The sequence below is a fragment of the Festucalex cinctus genome, chromosome 19, assembly GCF_051991245.1.
Source record: "Festucalex cinctus isolate MCC-2025b chromosome 19, RoL_Fcin_1.0, whole genome shotgun sequence".
In the NCBI taxonomy this organism is placed as follows: domain Eukaryota; kingdom Metazoa; phylum Chordata; class Actinopteri; order Syngnathiformes; family Syngnathidae; genus Festucalex; species Festucalex cinctus.
This window is the reverse complement of record NC_135429.1, coordinates 10,956,974-10,982,224: the sequence shown is the minus strand read 5'-3', so window position 1 is coordinate 10,982,224 and position 25,251 is coordinate 10,956,974. Positions and strand designations below refer to the sequence as shown.

Below are 25,251 nucleotides of genomic sequence, written 5' to 3'. Positions count from 1 at the left end.
AACCGTAGGCCATATCTTATTTTGAAGAACCAACAAAAAGCCCAAAACAGGTCACAATAATGCCCACGGGTTAAACCACTAAATCCACCCGTTTTTATCCATCTCAGGGGGCGGCCATTTTGCCACGTGTTGTCGACTGAAGATGACATCACAGTTACTCAGGTAACAACCAATCACAGCTCACCTTTTTTTATGATCTATGTGATGTTAGTTAGCTGAGCCCTGATTGGTCGCTATGCTATGATGTCATTTTCAGTTGGTGACAAAATGGCTGCCCCCTGAGATGGACAAAAATGAATGGCCTTTGCACTTTAATTCATATTCCATAAGTGTAATACTACTATTGGGCCTACATAAAACATATTATTGTAAATAAATATAATAAAAAGGCTATAACTGGTGTGTAGAAAACCAAAGTAAAAGCATTCATCACAAAAATGCAACTATAACCTGTTTACCAATCAGATTTTTTAGTTTGCACTCAACTAAACTAGACCGTCAATATTTCAGCATCTAAACTTTTAATAATGTGCTGTGGGATATTTCTAATGTAAAATTTGTGCATTTACATTAGCGTCTGCTTGGGCAAATTTGTGTAAAAAATAGATTAATTAGATTGGTCATGTCATAATTTGTAAGATAAGTCATCACTTGATACTTTCTGTGGTGGTATAACCAAAAATGTTCTACACAGCAAGTCATTTCTTGCAATAAATAAAACAAACAAGTAGAAAAAAATACTTTATAAAATAGATATTTATACAAAATTGTGCTTCAGACAGTTAGTCATATAAAACATACATTACAATCTTACAGTCTCAAAAAAATGCAACAGAATGTGTCGCAGTCAAAATCAAAACAAAATTATTAAGGACACAATACAGATGTGTATACAACATTAATCCGATAGTCTACGCTTGCAAGAAAGTGATGCGATTTCGTCTCAAGCGACGCATTTTCCCTCCGCTGCTCTTTTTCGCTCCTGCAACAAAGTGTTTTGAAACATTAGTATTATGCTGGAAAAGTTGATTTCCTCTGTAGAAAACTACGTTTGAGTCCTGAATCCACAATAACCGATCAAGAGTAATACGATTTCTTGGATTTCTACCAAAGCCTGCGCACACCTTTAACACACACGTCCATGCAGCTGTGCCTGGAGACAAAATTGTTGCTGCTCCCCCCGCAGCCCGAGTACATGAACTCCTCGCACATCTTTGTGGTCTTGTTGTAATAGTAGCGTGGAATGGAGGTGGAACATTTCCCTTTGTCCAGAGGGTCCAGGCACAGCACAGGAACCGCTGCAAAACAAAAACACACAATTATTGAGGGGAAAAAAATCTAAATATTCTCACTTGAGGCCAATTAAATCACTCACTTTTTCGCGGACTGCAGTACTCCTTGCAGGAGGCCAAGTCCGGGAAGCGGTTGTCATTGCCCTGGCAGCCGCCGTAGTAAAAAAGCTCACACTGCATGCTGGTCATGTTGAAGAAATAGCGGCTGAAGATGGCTCGGCAGGGACCCTCTTCCATGGGAAACCGGCACATCTGAGGGATTTCTGAACAACAAAAAAGGAGGTTGGATCAATTTTAAGCTGCTCTCCATTTATTAGGGACATCTGCATATGAGACATGCATATGGGACATGTTCCATATGAGACGTAGCAATCAGTAGTCTTGTACAAGAATGAAGTGTAATTGCACTTCCACTACACTAGGAGGCAGTGGCGCTCTTGTTTTGTTTTTTTTTCTTTTTAGGCAAATTGATGCTCAAATCATTTCTGATAGACTAAAAAACATGTTAATAAATTGATTCTTTGTTGTAAGTTGATCAATGATTATTTCCTTGCTGTTTTCTTTAACATTAAAATGGATTACCCGTCTAATTTACAACTATAATGGCAACAAATTACCATAGTCATAAACTAACAAAAACATTAGAAACTATTGTATTTAAATTGTCTTGTGTACTCGAAAATTCGAAATTCAACTCACTCTATTGCACGCGTGAAATTGTGCGAGTGTACCTAATAACGTGGCCGTTGAGTGTGAAATCGAACCGTTGACGTTTTCGCCAGCATATGAAATGAACTTACTTGGTATTCTAAAGCATGTTTTGTGGCACTCGTGGTAAGTCTTGAAGTTGTTGGCGTTGCCTTGGCACCCTCCGTAGTAGAAAAGCTCGCACTTTTGAGTGATGGTGTTGTAGTAATAACGTCCCATTTCGCCTCTGCAGGGACCCTCGTCTACTTGCAGGAGGCACACACCTGAAACAAACGCACACAAAACAAACTCGGTTGAAATATCGGCAAGTTGCACGTTCGCTACTTGCGCTCCACCTGACTGCGAATTACCTCGGGGGCGCAGCGCCAACGCTTTGTAAAAAGAGGACAAAAAGGCAAATAAGGCCAATAAGTAAAACTCCATTGTGCTTCCAGTGTGTTTCGCCGCGGCGACTGTCCAAGCCGACGCCTGTTTTATAGCGTTGTGTTTCCCACAAGGGGGGGGGGGGGGGGGGGGGAAGCTGCAGGGGCGGAGATGCAAGTGACTCAAGTGTGATCGCACGAGCAGCTGGTTTAGTGCCAAGAGAAATTCATAGATGACATCACGAGGATGTTGCAATCATTAGGAAAAGCACCAAGTGACTAATTGCATATAAAGTAGGAAATAAAATGAGAGAAAGTTGATTTCTCCTCCAGCCAGGGGGAGTTTTATGTTACTCATAACATAATAAAAATACCACATGCATTGTATACTGTCAATAAATTACCAAAAAAAAAAATCATAAATGTGCTTTTTTTTTTTTTTTAAACGAATGATAAACAAAAAAATGGGTTGGGTATTTTATGTCTCAATATAGTTATTAGCGGGTCTGCTGTTTAACTAATGTTAATTTATGAATTATGTGCATGTGCATTATGATGCTTGGTTCTGAGGCGCTTTAAGGGCCTTGTAAGGTGGAAAAGTGCTTGTTTTTTCTTTTTTTTTTTCTTTTTATGTAACAGAGTGATGAGTTATGAAATATTAAAATTGAAGTACCCTACCTAACAATTTCTCTGTGCTAAAAATAAAACACATTTTACTATTTGTTTTACATAAACATGGTTATACAGCTTTAATACTACACATTGCGTTAATATTTAGGTATTAGTGCCACTATTATCATGTTGTGGCTATTGACAGCAGAATTGCATTTAATTCATTTCCCTGATATACCTCAGCAGGTAAACTTGCACAGCCACTCATCCTGAAAATAAATAATAGTAATGATAATAATAATAATTTAAAATTCCTGCCTTTTTCATTGCAACTGTTAACAAAATAAGTCTGACTCATTGTGATTTGTCTTCTCTGGCGTTCTTGGTTTATTCGGGAGAAAATAAGCACTGATAATCCTCGTTTCTTTGTTTACAAGAGTTGTGTGAAACATTGTGTCTTTGCTAGATAACTCCAAGAAACGCCTCGTTTCACACATTAGCCTCCTTTTTCCTCTTCAGAAGTTTGTCAGCAACAAAGATATTTATTTATTTTTTTTATTTTACTGGTCGCACACATGCTAGTAGATGAAACATTGACTTGAAAAGTCTTGAATTTTGAGACAAAATGCATCAGACAAATTGTGCAACATTTTATTTATGGATTTGTTTACATTTTCAAATAATCATGTTGAGGACCCCTTCACTACACCATCAGTGAACTACATATCTTCCATTTCTACTTCTTTGTTGTTCTTTTCCTTCTTATCTATAATGACGAATATGCAGTTGTTAGTCTTCCTTAATTTGCTTGCAGGCTGTTTGAAAACTACCATGCAGCCTTAGCGCAGACAAGAATGCACCTTGACATGAGAAGGTTAAATACCGATAAGCCCTTTTTATCAAAGTGACCTGATAGAAGCACGCCACCTATGACTCATATTTGGTGAGTCCCAAAATAAAGTTACGCTTGAATGGAAAAAAACATTTGAAGTCTTTATATCATATAAAGAAGAGTCCCAAAATAAACCTGAATGATGAAATGTACCCTCCTGTCAAAAACATCCTTAAGATCCAGGCATGTTCCCACAGGGGTCTTGTTGAAATCAGATTAGGAGATTAGGATCATTTATGCAGATTACTTTATAAACCAGATTTAGCAGAGAAGAGGGATTCTTCTGCGGGACTGTCACAGTGAACGACTGCTTCCTGCAAGCAATCGTGAGTAGTATTTCAAAGATTATTCTTGGGTGCTTTTCAATGATTTATCTTGTCATGTAGAAACTTTTTCATGTGTTTTTTTCCCCTTCTAGACAATGCCGGTAATAAATGTAGAAGACTTGACAGACAAAGACAAAGCTCTGATGGAAGTTAACCAACTTAAAGTTGAAGTGAAACTTCAGAGGTGGTTGGTACGTTTTGCTTTTTTAATGCACTAAATGAATAATTCCATGCTTGCTCGGTGTGATGTGGCCAGGCTTTTAATATTTATGACCATAACAGCAATTGAGAGAGACAGGCAGGAGGAGTATTAAAATAGAATAAATTGCTGGACCATGCGGTATGATATCTGCTACATGTTCCCTTCAGACATCTAAATGCTGCGAGGAGATCAAGGACTACATTCAGGCTGGAGTGGAGGAGGACACTCTTGTCAAAGGCATTTCAGAGGAGAAGAACCCCTTTAAGGAGAAAGGTGGCTGTGTCCTTTGTTAGAATGAACATGAAGTGTTCTTCATATCTCCGATTAGCAACCAAGGACATTTTTCCTGCCCGCCCAAAACGGATTTGCAGACTGAGAAGACTAGAAGGGCATAACGAATAGAAGTGATACAATTTCTACAGTCGGCAAATTCTAGCCAGACACGATATATTTTCCATTTCAATATCAAAGTGTATATTATTTTTGCAAAGGTTTTACTTAATACGTATCTCTTATGTGTAAACAGAATTAATAATCCAATCTGATGCTCACAAACAGTCATGTCATTAAATGTGCTTGTTTATAACTCAACCTGGCTCCATCAGTCATTTCTGAATGTTATAGCTTTGCAGTATCGACGAAGGTAGGTGAGTAGGGCTGGAGAAGTGAAATATTCCAAAATATGCTCATAAATAAGAAGAATCAGTGGCATGCAAAGCACCGTTGATGCTCAAGGCGACTACACGGATATATTTTGGGCATGTAAGAGACATGACAGAGAAACTCACACCCACACACTTTATACGCCACTGAATAGAAGACAATTTTATCAATGCCACAGATGTCTGACAATTTGCAAACCACACCACTCATTATTCTCATTATCAATTTAATATATATATATATATATATATATATATATATATATATATATATATATATATATATATATATATATATATATATAAACGTTTATTTTATTTATTTTTTACTTTTTATATTTTTTCCAAAGTACAGTCCACTACTGTACTGCTCACCTCAGTGCCGCCATGTTCTGCTTATGCGCATGCGCGGCAGAACCCAAACAACAATGGCGCTCCGCTGTGGCTCTGTGCGTTTAAATGCGCTTGTTAGCGTCCGTGCTCTCTACAAATGTTCTTCGTTCGGCGTCCGCTCGTTTGCTGACAACGCGTCGCCCCAACGAGTAGCAAGCAGCTCCCCGGACACCGCGGTCAACCATTTACTCTACACACCAGAGCACTTTGCGTTAAAGGAATCCCTCAGAAAGGTACGACCGGCTGGCTGCTAGCGACAATTTAATTAGCAAGAGTTTAGCGTCATGAAAATAAAAGTTGTATGTGTGACACTAGATTGTCACGACGATGTTGTGTCCAACTTAGCTGCAAGCCAGCTGCGGCGCATAAAATGTGGTTGAGAGGTCACTGTGCACTGTGCAGACACTTTATAAATACAGACACACTTGAGGTGCTGATTTAATAATATACAGTGGGGAGAATAAATACTTGGAAAAGTTGCTCACTTGCAAAGAAATTAACAGGCTAGTATGTTTGTATTTTTAAGTGCTTTTGGTAATGGCCTATGTGTCATTGCAATGGCGTTGATATAACGACAATATCGGCAGGCTCCCTTTGGCCCCAATCAATTTAGAACCCAACGGGAATAGTTCAACTTGTATGCCCTGTTGCAACATCCCTGCTAAGTAGAGAAATACTTCGTGGTAACTCTAAATCGGTGAGTCTCGACTGACGCTTGTAAATTGTGAAATTTCAACTGCTTGCACAGGTTTTTCTTTCAGGGTGATATCTGTAACCAGAGATGGGCAACGTAAATGCTGTCGGGGGGCACATTTTTATATATCAGGGCTGTTAGGAGGACCACATAGAAACACACACTTCCTGACCAGATGTACAACAAAAATGCCATTTTAAATATGGCCAAACTACGTGCATATAATATATGCAAAATGCTAAATCTCAACCCACTAAAAAAAAAAGAAGAAAAAAAAGGGGGGTTGCGGTAAATCACAAAATAACAGTGCTTTTTTTTCACAGTGAAAAGGGCGGAAGCGGGTCTGAAATGGCTATGTGCAAGAACTCACTCAAAATGTTAATATTATTGAGGTATTATCTTTGTCCTAATATTAAGCCTACTCATGTTGTGTACATGAAACAAAAATCGGTTGTGCAGTAAAGAATAAGGTAACAAAACAAGAACAAAGCAAACATTTTGAATTGTGTATACAAGTTTTTGTTTTTTTAACAAATAAATTTCACATCAGTAAATTAATAAATAGGCAAGTTAATATATATATATATAAATATATATATATATATATATATATATATATATATATATATTTTTTACTTTTGGGGTTTGTTTGTTTTTCCCAATTTTTTTTATTTTATTTTTTTTTTTTAATTAATCAAGGGGTTACTCAGAATGTGGACTGAGGCCACGTGTGGCCCATCCCTTCTCTAGTCTGAGTAGGCCACTCCACGAACTTGAACCACTCATTTGTTGCTCTATCAGCATGTTTTGGGTCTTTGCCATACTGGAAGGACCCAGCATGGTTCTTACTGTGGAAATCTTTTTTTATTTTTTATTTTTATTTTTTTTACTCCACATTTTACGGTACATGGCCCAGTGAAGGCACCCGGTACTCTTTGCAGGAAACCAACCTTGGTTTTGATCTTCTTTGGATCAGACTCAGATTTTTTTCCATACTCTAAAACTAACAAGAATAATCGTGTTGATGTCTTGACCACAATACTTTCGCCCACGCCTTTTCGGAGTCATTAAAATGTTCATTTGCAAACACATGGCAAGCTTGTACGTGTTCTCGAGCAAGTTTTCAGTTCATTTTGTATCGTTGTTACACTATGTGTGTTGTTGGTGTGGAACTACATTGCACCAAATGGAGAAGCTGCATCAAAAATGCTGAGTCTCTCACTCCCCAGATGCACAAAATCAATGCAGTGTACATCAGGAATGTATAGCGAGGCAACCGAATGTTGTTTGCTTGTGTTTTCTCTCAGCGTGACGGGTGTGTTGAGTGCATGGGAACTCTGGCTTCGCTGCACATCAGATATTGTAGATATGCTCAACATTTCACAATGTTTTTTTGTTTTGTAAGACTGGGATGTAAGGGAAATATTGGTAGAAGTTGATCATGTTGCATATATGAGGGTTCTGTTCTTTTTTTGAGGCATACAGTTCAAGAAAAAAAAAATAAAAAAATCCCCTCAGAATTTTCTTCTGTCTTGTTCTTGTTAAGTATTTTGTAGAAGTTATGCCCATTAAAAAAAATATTTCTTAGTAATCAGTCTATTTTAAAAAGCAGACAGATATTTGCAGATAAGCCGGGCAAAAATACTAACAGCAGCCTAATTTAGAGCAGACAGCAGATATGTGGCGGTAAATGGAGGGAAGCGTACTGTGTGACTAAACCTTCAAAGGATGCCGGGAGGTTGAAAATAAACTAGCACAGGGAATATGGGAAGGATGAAAATGTGAAAGGGAAATACAGAACAATATGCTGCTAGTGCGGGAAAAGGAACTTGGGGCATACAAGGTTTATTAAAAGAATCCTCTGTAGCATTAATGGATGTTTCTAAAATATGGCACTGTATAAAAATTGAGTCATAGGAAATCCCTCAGTGAGTATTCAAGGTCAGTCTCGCACCATGCCAACGTTTCCACTGCATGTGCTGTTGGCGCTTGGTTGATTGCAGAATGTGCAACCAAAATAAGCCATAGATAATATTGGAAATAATTGACTGTTGTGCATGTCAATAAAGACAACAAATACAGCCCATGTATGCCAGCATCAGGTGGTTTGTTTTTGACCGCCTTTGCCATTTTCTGGATCTGTAGTAGGACGTTGGTAATTGAAGACGGTCTTACTGTTCTTTTGGTGGTGTACTTGAGCAAAGCACAGCTTACCTTACCACACACTGAACGTCATTTCCACTAACAGTTGCGAGTCTCGCTGGCCAAACCAGACGTTTGATGCATTATCTGAGCTTGTCTGTGATAAAGGGTATCCAGACTGATGGGAAATACCAAGACGAGGACGGAATCGTTGTAGAAGAAGAAACGAGGCTAATATTAGTTTTAGAAACAGTCGATAATTGCTGACTTTGACTGAACGGAGGTATTCAGATTATCATGTCATTTTCGGGATTTCTTCTTTTGTTTTTGTACATTTTATAGCTACTTTTTGGAAAAAAAAATTTCCGCTCTTTTTCTGACTTTTTTTTATGGTAATTTTCTACCTTTTGTTTTTGGACATTGTAGGTTACTTTTTGAACATTTTATTTTCTGCCTTTTTAAAAATTCAATTATTTAACTTTTTACATTTTAAGGTAATTTTTAAAAACCTTTTTCATCTACCTTTCGTCTATTTTTCTGATGTCTAAATTAGACTCGGACAAAAAAAAAAAAATCCTTTTTAGTGCTGTCACTTTTGAATATTTTTAAATTGATTAATCTATCCATTATTCAACCGATTAATCGACTAATCGGATTCATTTAAATTTTGTATTAGTGTATTACAAAAGCATTTTTTCCCCGATTACTGTTTATTAACTAGTGATTGGTGTTTATTTTGTACTTTATTTGTATAGTGATTAAAAAATTGGGGGATTGATGATGCTGCACTATGCTACCGGTTCGGTCATTGTTTTCCAAAATAGAAACAAATGTTTGCATGTGTCTTATTTTGATGAAACAATAAACACAAAAAAATAATCAGTCTTCTTTTATGAAGGACTGCAAACATCAGTGAACAATTACTCTTAATATGCTGAAATCAGACAATTTGGAAAATGAAAAAAAAAAAAAAATGTCCAAACAATTACTTTATTAAAAATCGTTGTTGATTAATTTGATAATTGATTACATGCCGATTATTCAATTAATTTTGACAGCTCTAATCCTTTTTTAATCTAAATCATTACTTTACTTCATTTGAAGAATATTTAATCTAAAATAAATATTTATTCCTACAAAGTTTTCTTCGAGATACACAAGGAGCCACTCGAGAGGGACTAAATATCAACATATGGCTCAAGAGCAGCAGGTTGCAGACCCCTGCTCTAGATGATCATTTAATAAAATATAAATTCAGAACCATTTTGGAGTTGCCATGTTTTGCAAAGCTAAACTGTTTAGTTGGCGTAACAATTTCCATAGAGAAGGTCACGGCTGTGTTTTATGTCTGCCTTCCACCCCGGAGGGTGAGTTTGCTGCAGGACCTGATAATGCAATGTTCTTGTGTTCTTGACCCTGCTTTAGCACACCAGTCTGCTGATGTGAAAGCGTTGTGGTATGCGACACACAAATAGCCCACAATAACCTTTGTGAAACCATGCAGCATCCCTCCCCAACGTGCCGTGTGTTTCCCGTTCCAGCGCACGGTTGCCCCTCCCTTTCCCTCCTCAGGATCTGAACTTTACACACGGATGACTTAACCTTGGAATAACGGCAGCCACCGCTTGCGTTTTACTGTTTGCTCTCACGGGTGCAAAATCGGGTTTGTTGGGGCCCGAGCGTTTCAAGGTTACGCTTTCACTCGCTAGTGCAGACTTGTCTTAACGGCTTAATGGACGAACAATAAAGGAGGGTGTATAGTGAAGTCCATAATCCTTCATAATGCGGATGCCTCATTTACCTCATGTTGAAGCTTATTTGATGATTCCCTTCATCACTAATTGTCAGTTCTATGTAATTGCTAATCATCAAGCGTGTGTACTGTTTTTTTTTTGTTTTTTTAAAGGAACATAATAGAGAGTTTTGCGGTAGTTTCAAGGACACCTTGGATCTTTTGGAAGTTTTGTGCTTGTAATTTAGAAAGGAATACTGCTATTGAATTGTACACATTTTGGATGATATGACCAACTTTTGACCAACATGCTTAAGGTGTGAACCCTAACCCAAAGTAAGATGTTTTGTTGAATATTTTTCCATTAAGAATGAAAGTTTAAAAATCGATTCAGCCGCCTATTGAATCGATTCGAGAATTGCGCTATGTAGTATCGCGATATATTGCCGAATCGATTTTTTTTTAACACCCCTAGGTAGGATATAGCTTACTTATCTGCGTTTTTGTTGCCAACGCAAGAGCCATTCTTACTCATTTTGAGGGCCATAACTAACATTTTTATTTTTGTATCGGTGTAGGGCTGCTCGATTATGGAACAAATAATAATCACAATTATTTTTGGCAATAATTGAAATCACGATTATTCAAACGATTATTTTTTTGGTACAAACCAAGAAAATGTTTAAGCATTTAAAAATATTAAGACTCATTAAAAAACAAATTGAAACACTATGTATGTAACATGTTCTTTTGGACCAAAGATAATTTTTAATAATATATATATTTATATTAATATTTTTATTTATTTATGTTGGTAAAAAGTTGAAGTTTGAGTGCTGTGCAGTAGGACGAGTTGTTTATTTTTTTGGTAAAAGACAAGAAAATGTTTAAACGTAAAAAAAAAGTAAATAAATAAAAATATTAAGACAAATAAAATTAATGAAAAAGTTCCTTTTGGATGAAACAAAATTGATGAAATTTGTGATTTTAAAATTTAAAAAAAGTTGCAAATGTATAAATTTAAACAACTCAAAAATTAATATTAATAATAATTTTTTTACGATTATGCTGATTTTATAATTGCGGAGTGCAAGTAGCACATGTTTTACACTAAAGAGTTTTAGATTGGGAATTGGGCCAAATCACACATCTGCTTTTAAGCATAAAACACATTCGCACAATGGGGAATACCCTTGTATACTCACCCTCACTGTATTCATCACCACCAGCATTAGATTGACCGTGTAATGCATTTTCCCAGGCTGCTCTCTATTCATGTATTTTGTGGCTCCATGCTAGAGATAGATTACATAGATCTTAGCGGTATGGGCGCACCGCACAGCAGGAAACGTGTATGGGTGTGTTGCCGTTGTGTGTACTTTTTCTCATGTAATGGAGATTCTTTGGCGTTTGGAAAAACAAGAAATGTTGGTAAACGAAAGCTATTAAAGCAAGTACACGTTTTTCCCCCATAGATCATCGACCAAGAGATCAACCCATATGTGGATCAGTGGGAAGCGGAGGGAACGTTCCCAGCCCATAAAATCTTCAAGATCCTAGGAAATGCTGGTTTTCTTGGAGTCAACAAGCCAGTTGGTGAGATCTGCATCGTTGTCCCTGATCATCAGGTCTAAAAGTTCATAAAATTTGTATTTTTTATTTTTTCTACGTGACCCACCTAGTATAGTCGTGCTTTAAGCAGTGATTACTCTGGATGGACATTTGAATGAACACCATTGGTGATAGAGACAATTAACACATTCACTGCCAGCCCAGCAAAAAATGCATCATTTAATGTATTTTTCCGTCAACGGCAGTGAATGAGTTAATCATTTTTAGATGGCAAGCTAGGTGAGGCTGAATCAAAAGTGCCTCCGATCCAATAACCGTAGCCAAGTATTGCTTTGCCCCAATAGTTTGTAGACATGATTAATCAACAATTGGTTATCAACATATTTCAGTTTTAGGTTGTTTTTAGCCCCATTTCAAATAAGACAGCTCTCAAGAACTGTGTAATCTGTTTGCCAAAAAGAGATCTGCAAAGGCGTTAAGCGGTCCACCCTCGCCTGAGTGACACATTTGAACAAGTTAATGATAGTAACCTTGTTTAGGCATGTTCATCAGTAAACTGCAAAAAATATATTTGAACCAGTCCAACCGCTTTTCAAATGTATAACCCGGAGCTTGCGTTTATTTGTTGTCATAGTATGCGCCCATCACAAGCGCATGGCTCTGCAACAGCAGTGAGACATTCCCTGACACATTTAATTCAGTTGGAATGATTAAAAAAAACGGTGTAGTAGTAATTAATGAGAGTGATTACTCATAGGGCCCTCAATCCCATTGACGCATGTTGCCTGGATCACTAGTCATTTCCGTGATTAATGTGCAGCATATCTAGGAATTGAAAAGGAGCCAACATGAATAGCACAGATAAATATTTTGATCTAAAAAAAAATGTGTTAAAAGTGATTTATCAAGATTGGACCCAAAAGCAACTTGTTCTAGTGGAGCAGTTCACTGGTGCTTGTATTTTATTTAGTTATTTCATAGTGGCTATCAAGCATTCTGATGAGTATAGCTTTGAGGCATCGCACGAACTTCCTGCAACAGCTGTTGGCTAACATTGAAACCAGATGTGCAACTGATGGAGTTGTGACGGATTTCTTTCTGAATTTTTTCCAAATGCTGAAAGTCAAACATTCACGTAATTCGCTCATTTCTGGCCAAACACCTTTTTTTTTTCCCTTCGGCCTTTCAGCGCTTCTATGGGGAATTACAATGTTTTGTTGTTTGACTTCATAGCATGAACAGTAAACAATTCCCACACTTGAAGTCTATCGGCGAAGATTTCACCAGGTCAGGAAAGGGGGAATTAAAATGTGCTGAGTACACACACCCCGAGCATTAGTTGACAGGATTAGAGCGCGATGACCTGCGGGACGACTGTGGAAAGACTCAATTCAATTATCAGGTAGCGAAGAGTCTTTGCAGTGATGCATCACACAACAAGCACGTCAAGATATTTTATGTATTTTGCCATGGGAGCGCAGGTAGACAGAAATTAAATTGAGTACCTCTCAGGTTGCATGGAATGTAAACAAGCAATATTGTAAAGTGGCGCAGTTATTATACATTGGCACTTATAATTCAGTATAGTGCAGTGAATAGCAGGGATGTAACGATATCTAAACATCACAATACGATATCACTATATGAAGGTCACGATACGATAATTCTCACGATATTGTGGGGGGTTTGGCGAAATTTAAAAAAGATCACAATATTGTAAAAAAAAAAAAAAAAAAGAGGTCATACTAAAAAAAAACACATTTGCTTTTGTACATAACAGCAATGCATATAAACCACCTACAATCTCTAATAACAATATTGAGGCACTTACTTGCTAATACAAGCAAACATTGATCGCTTCACTAGCAAATTAGGTTCCCCTTTATCTGACAATTAGCATAGATTTTAAACATAGAAGGCCAAAACATCCCTAATGAAAATTAGATTGCACTACTAAACTAGCCACTAGAGGGGGCTAGAACTGCACAAATGGAAATCAACCTCACTTTTTTTTTAACAGATGTGGTCCTTTTAAATATTGTGAACATGACGACGACGATATTGTGGCAGTTTTAATATCACGATCTTGTCCTTATCATTACATCCCAAGTGAATAGCAGGGCTGGGTATCGATTCTAATGTCCTCAATCGATTTGATTTCAATTCACAAGAGTTCAATTGAATTCAATTTCGATTTTTTTCCCAGTTCAGTTCAGTCTGATATTGATTATTTATGGAACATCAATTCTCCTTGAATATCGAGGACATGAAAAAAATCCACAAACATTAAATTCCAAATCAAGTTTTGCATCGGCAGTAACTGGTTAAATGGTTTAATTTATTAATGAAAGTAATGCGTGATAATCACGTAAAGAGATACTTCACTTATTTAGCCCATTATAGCAATAAAGTTATTTTGTCTATAATTAATTTGATACTTTCATTATTTTTCATGTACAATTAGTACCTTTTTGCAACTTGCTGTCGACTTAAAATGACATCACAAGGGCTCAGGTAACCAATCACAGCTCAGCTTGTGAATGTCACATGACCAAACCTAGAAAACAGGTGAGCTGTGATTGGTTATCTGAGCCCTTGTGATGTCATTTTCAGTCGACAGCAAGTTGCAAAATGTGTTTTTTAAGGTACTAATTGTACATGAAAAATAATGAAATATCAAATTTATTATAGGCAAAATATTAATGTTTGACTTCTAAAAATGGCTAAATAAGTAAAGTATCCCTTTAAGTGTTACACAAACTGAGATGAAAATGTTTTCAGGATTCTAATTAAATAGTTGTAAAATATCCAGTAAATTCAAAAGATTCTGAATTGTCTTAAGGTGCAATAAGTCAGGTTTTTCACAAATGTAAGAAAATACTTTTAAATTCATGTGAACAGTAAATTTCAAGAAAACGGTAAGATAAAAAAATGGCCTTAAAAATTCAATTTTCTTAGGATTTTATGGGGGGGAAATAAAATAACGATTCATGGTTTTATGAATCGATATCAGGCTCAAAAATGAAAATCAATTTGATATTTGTTCTTTTTTTTTTTTTTTTTTTTTTAACCAAGCCCTATTCACTAGTGAATAGTTCACAAAATATGGATCTACAATAGATGAAATCTTTTGAAGCCTTTCAAATTCTTACCTCCTTTATTGTTACTTTGAGAAAGAGCAACAGGTGTGTTGACATGACCTACATTTCACCTAATCTAAACTACAGACAAAGTCTAGCTTGAGCAGACATGCCCTGTTCCTTCCTCCCCCAAAAAATCTCCTCTTGGGTGAACTGATGTTTGTTTACCCTGTTGGCAATCATTTCTGCACCAACAATTTCTGCGTTTTTAAGTCTTGAACATGACAAATTATAAGTGAAATGCGTTTCAATAAAAGGGGCCTGTTTATGACTTGCGTGTGCGCGGAAAGTGCGCGTTACCTGTCAAAACACGGGAACAGGAAGTTTTCCTAAGACAGCGGCGTCAGGGGAGAGGACAGTGATGACCCTTGGCGCCCTGCCTGGCTTCCTCTGTCCTGACAGGGAAGAAGCCGTCTTTCACACCATGGCAACGGCAAGCTGGTTGACAGATAGGAACTGGCAGCCAAAATTGTTTCCCATCCGTTTGGCTATCGACGCGTATGTGTGATTCCTGCTTTAGTAATACTCTGACGAATGCGTTAAATCGTTTGGTTTTCCCCACGCGCGTTACTAACACTGTGACGTCGCATATTTGATATGATTGTGATAGTGACGCACGCAATTGATCAGTGTTGTTATCCGTTACTGCTCATTGTGCTGCTCTGCAGTATGCTTAGTGTAAAAATGATCGCTAACTTTGGACATTCTGAAGCTTCGAGGCAGAGATTTTGCATTGACCTAGTTTTGTAATTTGAATAATCAATTTGAATAATTTGATTTTATTAAATTTGTAAGTCAAGTGACCATAATGACATTTTAAGACTGACAAGCCATAAAATCGATTAAACATATTTAATAAAAAAAAATTTCTTCGATTATCATAGCTTAAGTCAGCACATCCAGGTTTTTATGTTTTTTTGTTTGTTTTTTTTTCTTTCTTTTTTTGTCAAGCTGCTGCCCCTCCCCCTGAAGTCATGTTCCACTGCTGGGTCCCCACGGGTAAGGGGACCTGCAGACTCACAACCTCTGTCCCAATTCAACCCAAAGATGTTGGATTGGGTTCAGTCATGTCGGGTTCTTCTGCACAAAATTGGTCTGTTCCGAAAAATGGCACAATACAATTCTGATAACTGATTAATAGGTCCATCCATTTTCCTAACCGCTTACTCCTCACAAGGGTTGCGGAGGTGCTGGAGCCTATCCCAGCCGGCTCCGGCCAGTAGGCGGGGTACACCCTGAAATGGTTGCTAGGCATTTGCAGAATTAATTGGTCCATTAATTAAAAAATATTTAATGACTAAAATAGTGCCGTGAAAGTTAAAGCTATAACTCTGGACTTAAAGCAAGTTAAAATAACTTGTTTTTTTTGTCCTTTAATGCTTACAACAATCAATATATGAATTACAGGCAGTAAGGATAAACTGATAAATGGCGCTGATATTGGGCATTTTGATGAATATTGGTATTGCCTTTTTTTTGTTTTGTTTTTTATTTACAGTCCATAAAAGGTAAATCTAAAACCATTTTAAACTGAGGAAACTATGTATTTAAATTTTCATTTGACTTAATAAGACATGCTGCTGACCCTGGCAACCTTTTTTCTTTTTTTTTTTTCTTTTTTTTTTTTCACATAAAAAAAGAAACGAGTTTAATTTTTTTAAATAAAAAAAAATACATTTTGAAAAGTAAAAAATTGTTCAATAAACATGCTTTAAGACATGACAACATAGGAAAGATTGCCATTTGTATATATTTTTTTTTAATTGACGCCAATATTTTTTTCCCCATTTTTACTGAAAATGAATATCGGCTTGAAATATCGGTTATCGGCCTCCTTTGACCGCTAATAATAATTTAAAAAAAAGAAAAAAAAGCTAATATTGGCCAATTAAGCCCCACCATCAGTCACTTCCTCTCACCCACAAAATTTGTATGATGGTGGAACCTGAGCAGATGAGGGCCGGCGCTGGGGCACATCTGCTGCATAAGTGTATAGGATTGACATTTGAGATTTGAAGCATACATGCGTGTTTTTCTTTTCCTTGTTTGTTCAACTTGCCAGCCCGCTGTTCAGTTTTAAGCGGGATCAACCTCGGCGCTTCCTTCTGTCCACATGATCCACCGCAGGGTTTCCAGCGTGCACTATCGCACTCCAGCCGCACCTGTTTCCTCTTAGTTTTGGCTATCCCTCTTCCTACCCAGTTTGCTTGGCCTACAATCGCTCACTCGTTTGCATGTCCCCAATTTTCCCCGTTGTCATCCCTCGTCTATCGCTGACAGCGCTGTTCATTATTCCATAACTAGTCAGGCGGGTTGTACATATGCAAGGGTTGCAGAACTGCGTGGTAAATTTGCCCCTAATTGTTCATTGTCAGTCAGCGCTTATATCCATCATGCACCGGATAGCTTACATAAAATCAGTTTAGTGCCAGGTTGTATTTGCCAAGCCAGCATTAAATGATGATGTCCATTTTTGTGCAAGGTGGCATTGTTTTTATTCATGATGACTCACCAGCCATAACAATAGGTACACAATTAGTTGTAACTCAAATTGAATGCTAAAAACGAATATTTTGGTTCATTTTTTGTTAGAATATGGAGGCTTGGGACTGGACTACAGCTACAGCGTGGCAGTGTCCGAGGAGCTGGGTCACATCCGCTGCGGAGGCATCCCCATGGCCATCGGCGTTCAGACCGACATGACGACGCCTGCGCTGGCCAGGTAGCAATTTCGTAAAGCCTCCTGCACTGCACGGCTTAAATCTTTTTGTTCTCGCCGTCCCGCCTACGGCTTACTTTGGCATCGTGTCTGTGCGGAGATGCTTATTTAGCCTCGGAGCTAATCTGCCTCCAACGCTGGCCTCTTTTTCTTGTGAGGATAACAATAGTCAATATGTCAGCTTTGCACAACACTGAGTGGTAGCCTATAGATACACATATGGATGTCTTTCAAGCAACAAGTAACACCTGTATCATTAGTAACTGGACGGAAGCTTAAAATAAATCGTCCGACACTATTGAGTAAATAACACAATGACTTTCTTGTTCTAAAAAGTATTAAGCCACTGTGACATTATGCACAATTTGAGCATTAGCACTGAAATTTAAGTAAATTAAAAGAAACTGTATATGATCAATGTTTAAATAAAACGTATCTAAATAAGTTTAAAAAACAATCTTTAAAAATTAACTGCATATATTTTGACTACCACAATAAAAACATTGTAAAATGGCTACCAACACCTACTATGCATTTATTTTTTAGGTTTATTGTTCTTTCTTAAAACTAATTTTATATTAACCAGTGTATTAAATCAAGGGAAATTGTTGGAATTTTGAAACCTTTTGCTGTTATTCTCTTGCAGCAGAATGACTTCAGGTGACATGAGATGAAGCTCATTGAAATTTCAAATAGTCGAGTACCGTCCCATGAGTTTAATTAGGGGAACAATTCTTGCCTGGAACGAGGTTAAAATAATGAGTATTAAGAAGAAAATGATATCTATAATTTCCTTAAGCATGACAGAATTGTTTTTAAACTACTCATTTTTTTTTTTTGTCTGAAATTCACTTTTGTTGACTTTATAAACCAGGGGAGTCAAACATATGGCCCGTGGGCCGGATCAGGCCCGCAAAGGGGTTTAACCGGACCCGCGAGATGATTTTTTTAAAGTCAAAAATAATTTGTAATGTCGGACCAATTAATCAGCTGTCCACAATCAAAATATATAGACTTATAATTACACAAGCAGTCCGCAGATGAGCAATGCAACTTGTACGGGGAATCGTCCTGGTTGTCATTACTTTACACACAACTTAAAGTTACGGTTTGTTTGTTTGTTTATCTATTTATTTATTTATTTATTTATTTATTTATTTGTATATTTGAAATCACAGACCAACATGTTCAATACGACACAAATTAATTACTGGTAACACAATGGATATGACAGATTAACATCATTAACTCATTTGCTCCCAAAAACGTATAAATACGTTCTATTTTAAATATTAACAGTGCCCCAAAGACGTATTTATAAGTTTTTTTTGTTTTGTTTTTATGATAGAGCATACAGAAGGCTTTGATGGAGCCTCTGAACTGAAGAGAACTGTTGAAGCAATGGTAGTTATTACAAAAATAGCCAGCAGATACCAGAGTATAAGAGATCAACCAGAGTTTACAAGCGTTTCCCCAGTTTTAAACAGATTTGTGAATCATGATAAAACTTAGCTATATGCTAATGCTAATTGCTACAAAAAGGAAAAGGATAGAAATATACTTTTTTATTTTTTCCTGATGAAAGAAGAGACTAGTCTTTCTTTTGGTAGGTTCCATGTTTTTATAACTATAGAAGACAATATTCTGTGGGCCTTGCAAAAATCAGTCAAAATCCAGGAAAACAGCTGGGAGGGAAGGGGGTTGCTTCAGTGAAAATGCCGGCGAGTGAATGCGCCACACAATGCATTCTGGGAACAATATATATGCAAAACAGGTAGATTTAACACGTCCAGAACACATACAGGCATAGTGTGGCTGCGTTAGTTTCTTTCATGTTGTTTTTTGGAACAGTATGATTACAATTGAGCTCCATAATTTAGGGCTAGCTCACAAATAGCGAATATCTGTGTATAATTGGCGGCAAAAGTTATATACCATTATTTTACAGATCCGGCCCACTTGGTAATATATTTTCCTCCATGCAGCCCATGAGCTAATGAGTTTGACACCCCACCTATAATGTAAGCCATACTAGTAACTTGTCAATTTTGTGTGCAGGTTTGGCTCAGCTGAGCTCAAGAAAGAGTTTCTGCTTCCGAGCATCCTGGGGGACAAAGTTGCCTGCCTCGGAGTTAGCGAAGTCGGGGCAGGTTCCGATGTGTCGAGTTAAGTTCCTTCAAGTCATCGAGAAAAGTAGACCACTTATCACATCCCGTGCTTTTGCGCTCTACCAGATATTAAGACTAAAGCGGTGAGAAAGGGGGACGAATACGTGATCAACGGCGGCAAGATGTGGACCACCAGCGGTACCCAAGCGGACTGGATGTGTCTCCTTGCCAACACCAGTGACGGCCCCCCACATCGCAACAAATCTGTCAAGTCAAGACCTGCAACATTTAAAATACACAGAAGAAAGAATGAGAAGACACAAGGATTTGATTACTCGCGAGGAGAAGCTGACAGAGAGTTGTGCGCAGATCACAAGCTCCCAGCCCCTTCTGACACAACTCCCTACTTCTCCTCTTTTATTTGGGATTCCCTAACAGACACAATAGGCCATACACTTGCCTCTAAGGGAAATAGGAAATAACAGCAATGTGATAAGCAACTCCAGCAGTCGTAAAATACAGAGGACATCCTTTAACCATAAACTTTTACAACCACTAATCCTGGAAGTCTGTTGTTCTTCATTCCCGCATTCCAGGTGTCTTCAGGTTGAATACACATGCAGCAGCTACAAACTCATAGTGAAATACTGAATACACAGTGAAATACTAAATACATAGTTTACAACTAACTCTAGGTAATGAAAGAGAAAATATGAAATAACATATACATAATAACCCTAACATTCCCCCCTGTTTATTATATATTTGCTCAAAGTCTCATACCATGTATTTGTTAAAAAAAGCAAAACATCACCATCACAGTGCATAACACAATGTTTCCCATTACACAAATAAGTCCTTTGTCAACACTATCAATACCACATAGAGCATGACGTAACATTTCTCTTTCCATCATAAAACCCCACATTCGTAAAATTATCATAAGCACAATATAATTCAACGTGTCGTCTTTAAAGTGCAATCAATATGTTGTTGCTCTAATGTGTGTACATTATCCAATGCTTCTGTATATAATTCTCAGCATTAATAATTCAACCAGCTGTCTCTCTTCCTCTTCAAGATGGCCCCAAAAACAAACATCAAAATCAAAAAGACAGCCCCAACTGTCTGATCGCATCTTACTCTCCATTTGATTCAGGAAAGGGACTCGTCTCCTTGAATTGTCCCTTCTGACACATCATGCACAGTAGACAGGCCCTGGACTTCACAGCGGTTGGGGGAACTTTGAGGGTAGCAAACAATGTGCTCCCAAAGTCTTCACTGACTTACTTGGTCAGACTTTTCACAGCGAGTCAAGCTGCTTGTTTCTCCTCTGACCTCACTTCAGTCAGGCTTCGCTCCGCAACCTGGCAAGCTGTTAGTCAATGGTACCTGTTTTGTGCCATGTGATAGGTGAATCTAGGAGAGTCGTTCAGCGATCTTCACAACCTTCGGGGCCAACAACACTTACAAGGGCCTTCCCACCTTAGGCTGGACCTTTAATCAAAGTCAGTCACGACCCTTGATGGGAGGCTTGCCTTCCTGCTGAGATAGAGAGTCATCTGGCATTTGATTAAACATTTTCACTTCCTTATCATTTAAACAATCTTCTCATATAGTCACTTGAATAAATTTCTTTCATCTGTACGGCTTAACAGGTTATTACAATAGGCAAATTTAAATGGTCTACCAGACGAAATTTCAAACGAGCTTAACTGTCTTGTTCCTTTTACAATTTCCCAAATTACTTAATCATCAATTATCTTATCTCCATGCTTTGATCATGTAGTTTTCTCTCTTTTCTCTTTTCCCTTAACAATGTAACATATAAAGTGACTTTCATTCATTACTCCAAATAACTAGTACGTCATATAGAGACATGATCTGTTCACACAATGCTTCTGCCATAATAACAACATCCAGTTGTTTTTCTGGAACAATTTCAACTCACTGTTAAATTTTTTAAGACCATCAATCAGTACTTGTTAATATTGACATTGTCTTACTTTTTGTTCAATTCCATAAAATCCATAGCCACTAACAGAAATCCCAGAATATTAGAAACATCAATTCCATGTATAACAAAATTCTAAAACAAAATTCCAAAAACGTAAAAACATAAAAAATTAAAAATATAAAATTTACATGCGGTATTGCAGCATTGTTACCAACTCCCCCCTTTTGAGACATCTTTATGGCTCACAACTCAAAATCATTGTCCAAGCCACTTCATATAATCTTATGCTGCATGCAATTTAAAATAATTTCACAATATTTACAAAAGGTTTTCATTTTTCCTTTTTTTTTTTTTATTCCACTACAGTGTTCCCTCGTATATCACTGGGTTAACCTTCATTCAGTCATTTTCCCCTTCTCAAAAATTTACACAGTTGTACAAAAATCCACAAAATCAGCACCTTTTTTTCCTTTTTTAACAACTATGGAATTTAAAAACAATTGGGACCCTGTAGCCTTCATCGCTCTGGCCCTAATTTGCGAAAGAACACTGTAGTTTACATGTCTTGGACGGATAGAATTTTATAGTCTACCCATAGCATAGTAGTCTGGCATTTCTTCAAAACTAATTGTATCATACTACATCTTGTATTGTTTACAACCATATAATCAAGTTTAAATGTAACACATCTTTCCCAAAGCCATATGTAGTTAATAATAAAGCCACCATGAATATCAATCATCTTGTAAACAATTAATATAAAATACTGGCTTAAATTCTACTTCATGCATTCTAAACAAAACTCATAACCATGTCAGCAATCAATTATCTGTTCAAATGGCCTTCCAATATCTTCGTGAAGCCACTACTATCATTGTTCAATTTAAATCACAAACTGCATTTTTCACATTCATCTATCTATTCAAATTTGTCAAACATTGTCGTTGTTATCAGTATCTCAATTCAATTTCAGTAGTAACATTGCTAGCATAATTATCCACCCAATTCATGTATAATTGCACAGCCAAATCAACCTGTGGGTGTTTTCGTTTTAAAACAGCATAAATCACAAACATCAAAAGTTCATAACAGGTCACAATTTCACTCAGGAATTTAAGATATCATTTTGTAATTTGTTTCAAATCTTAGGACCGACAAAATAACTTTGTTTATCATTGGGTCTCCATCATAACCACTTTACAATCAAAACATCTAAATATTACACCCTTGTTGCACAAAAGTGTAATATACCTTTATTTACATCAATCTCCAATTTCTTCTTTCTTTTTTTTCTTTTTAGCTGTTGCTGGTTTTCATTTCACAGCTCAATTTTCTATCATGCCATAAAATAATTTTGTCCATGCAAGTCAAAATCTGACTTTCCAATGTACCCAAACAATTTCTAATTGCTTGAGAGGGTATTGTGGGACATTCACAATATCCTTGTAGTAATAATATATATATATGTATGTATATTTCCCTTCCAGTGCAAATTTAGACCAGAATATACAATTTGGGTGTACTGTTATAGTACTTATTCATTCCTCAAATTTTCATCAAGAATCCAAATGATCTAATAATGTATTTCCAGTTCGTATGTTTAGTATTTTCAATCAGCACACCTGCCCTTTGCGAGTCCTTAATCACTAGTCTAATTTATCTCCAATTCAGCATTTTACTCAAATAAATCATCTTTAGCATAGATGATATCTGATCTGTTTGCTCTGATTTCCACTTACTTACATGTTGTCAAGAAACCCAACATCAGAATGAATGAATGAATGAATGAATGAATGAATTCATAAGGAAGCAGGTTAAACAGTTCTTCCTATTTAGTTTTAAAGAAAAACAAAAGTTCTGTCATCTCTATTTGTTCTGCCATAATTGTTATATGCAGTGTCACTGTATCAAACTCATCATCAGTTTACAGGTAGTCAGTCAACTGTGACACTCGTAGGTGTGGCATTGTTTTCGTTCTCACATTTATGCTCAGAGTGACATAGCTTATCATCTCCCTTCTTTACAATCAGTTCCCTCGCTTTTTGTAGTAAGGCGTCAGCTACCATTTAAGAATTTATTTAGGATATAGACTACGTCGTAAAAATGCAAAGATCCTACACCTTTCACATAGCGATATCCCTTTTTCTACTCAACTTATCTTTTTATTACCAGGTTGCCATCTAATGTAGACACCAAGACTAGGTCTAATCCAATTTAATATAATTCTGCTTACTGGTTTCGTTTCATCTTTGTTTTTTATGTTCACCTTGTTCAAATAAATGGCCGTTTTTCCACCAACAACAATTACCAGGGTAATAAAAATTCCTCATGGGGCATTCAAGTACTATCTCGGCAGCAGGGTCTCGCTAACCTAGGGTGGTTACTTTGAGGGGTCAGTATTTTTACAGCAGCTCGTCTCAATCAAACTCATTTAAATTAATTACAGAGAACTCTAAAACACTGTAAAAACACAATTCTAAATTCCCTGCTGAACTTTTACAACAACAAACTCACTTTACCCAGAACTCAAAGATCCTGGGCTTGTTGGTGGAAAAGCAACTATTAATAATTGTGCTCCTTTAAGAACATTCAAATTCAATTATAAATGCCATTTTTCTCTTCTTAATCAAATGCAAATCTCAGCTATTTATTTATTTTAAATAACTCACCACTAATAAAAGGTTTGCCTTCTAAACCATTTTAATAATCTTTTCCCTTCAATGCCTATTTTACGTATCAGGTTCTGGTGAGGGAGAATTTGTTAAATTTCACAGTCAATCACAGCAGGAGCTAAATCAGAATTCAATTAGGAAAACATTCCTCCGTGTAACTAATCTTTTATACAAACTTTAGGACTATATTCAAAACAACATTGTAAAGGCTCTTTCTTACAATTTTATGTTGTTCTCTCATCTGGATCTGCATAAGTCAAACCAAATCTATTAGTAAATGTAAACACCACAGTAATGAATTTTTAGAACATTTAACTCCTAGTAAGTATTTTCAAATTCAGTCAATAAGGTTTAAATTACTTCCTGTCTTACTCTGTTAGAAAGTCATGAAGTCATTGCATTTCCATATAGAAGCTTCTATTATCAGTGTGATATCAAGGCCTTCCCCATTTGGCAATTTGACAAATGGTGCCTCTACACACTTTACAATATAGTCATAGCTGAAAACTATCATTACTTACTTAATTCAAAGTTTCAAATTTCTTTAAACTAGTATTTAGTAGACTAGATTTGCATTATTTATCAAATAATCTATATCATTTGCCTTAACTTTATACACTCATTAGAGGGTTCATTACCATAATTTAAACATACTCTTCTAACCAAAGTCTGTAATCAAGAATTGTTCTGCCTCTTTACAGATAGGAATGTTCCACTTCAATCATAAATCTTTCACAGCAAGGAGAGACTTGTTAAATCCTTGTTCACAAAAAGTGGAGGAGAGTCACGCTCTCTGTAGGGTCAGACTGCACCACCCCACTTCATGTCTTGTGCCAAATGTTTCTAATTTAATTACTCAGCCTTATTGTCATTTGTCTTCTGTGTAAACTTTTATTCGTACATTTTCATAGGCACAGTATAGTTTTAGTTTAAAAGTGACTTTTCTGTGGCCTGTTAGCTATCCTCTCTTTTGGAGCGCTTTTATTTTATTTTATTTTATAGCTTTTGCTTTTCCCTCAGAATGAGGTGTTTTATATCCATAAATACCTTAGAGGTCAATTCTTAT

General features: G+C 36.7%; 3 protein-coding genes across 4 annotated transcripts in view; 2 read left to right on the top strand and 1 right to left on the bottom strand.

Moving 5' to 3' along the window:
• The window catches only part of LOC144008010 (putative acyl-CoA dehydrogenase 6), an 81,869-nt gene that overhangs the window by 51,547 nt on the left and 5,071 nt on the right, over positions 1-25,251 (top strand). The window contains exons 1-5 of one of the 2 annotated variants that reach the window (XM_077508044.1): positions 5,449-5,682; positions 11,493-11,613; positions 17,322-17,451; positions 19,507-19,613; positions 19,683-19,821. In XM_077508044.1, the coding sequence (XP_077364170.1) occupies positions 5,455-5,682; positions 11,493-11,613; positions 17,322-17,451; positions 19,507-19,613; positions 19,683-19,821 (725 nt within the window). In that variant the 5' untranslated portion in view covers positions 5,449-5,454. Of the gene's footprint in view, positions 1-5,448; positions 5,683-11,492; positions 11,614-17,321; positions 17,452-19,506; positions 19,614-19,682; positions 19,822-25,251 lie in introns of those variants that run through there. The other variant, XM_077508045.1, reaches the window with a different exon arrangement.
• On the bottom strand, positions 729-2,475 carry tfpi2 (tissue factor pathway inhibitor 2). The gene is made up of 5 exons (XM_077507269.1): positions 2,351-2,475; positions 2,093-2,263; positions 1,376-1,555; positions 1,125-1,298; positions 729-982 (listed from the first exon to the last, which is right to left on the bottom strand). Exons 1-5 carry the CDS (start codon positions 2,421-2,423, stop codon positions 912-914), a joined length of 669 nt encoding a protein of 222 aa, XP_077363395.1. The 5' UTR covers positions 2,424-2,475; the 3' UTR covers positions 729-911.
• Positions 4,126-4,985, top strand: gngt1 (guanine nucleotide binding protein (G protein), gamma transducing activity polypeptide 1). The gene is made up of 3 exons (XM_077508046.1): positions 4,126-4,192; positions 4,285-4,383; positions 4,562-4,985. The coding sequence occupies exons 2-3, from the start codon at positions 4,288-4,290 to the stop codon at positions 4,685-4,687; spliced, it is 222 nt and encodes a 73-aa protein (XP_077364172.1). The 5' UTR covers positions 4,126-4,192; positions 4,285-4,287; the 3' UTR covers positions 4,688-4,985.

What these genes read in the sequence shown, in the direction of transcription:
- tfpi2 (XM_077507269.1), bottom strand. Translation starts at nt 2,423, where the DNA reads ATGGAGTTTTACTTATTGGCCTTATTTGCCTTTTTGTCCTCTTTTTAC. An exon ending in AACATGCTTTAGAATACCAA is followed by an intron (nt 1,556 to 2,092) that starts GTAAGTTCATTT and finishes TTTGTTGTTCAG; the next exon opens with AAATCCCTCAGATGTGCCGG. An exon ending in GTACTGCAGTCCGCGAAAAA is followed by an intron (nt 1,299 to 1,375) that starts GTGAGTGATTTA and finishes TTTGTTTTGCAG; the next exon opens with CGGTTCCTGTGCTGTGCCTG.
- gngt1 (XM_077508046.1), top strand. Translation starts at nt 4,288, where the DNA reads ATGCCGGTAATAAATGTAGAAGACTTGACAGACAAAGACAAAGCTCTG. An exon ending in TGAAACTTCAGAGGTGGTTG is followed by an intron (nt 4,384 to 4,561) that starts GTACGTTTTGCT and finishes TGTTCCCTTCAG; the next exon opens with ACATCTAAATGCTGCGAGGA.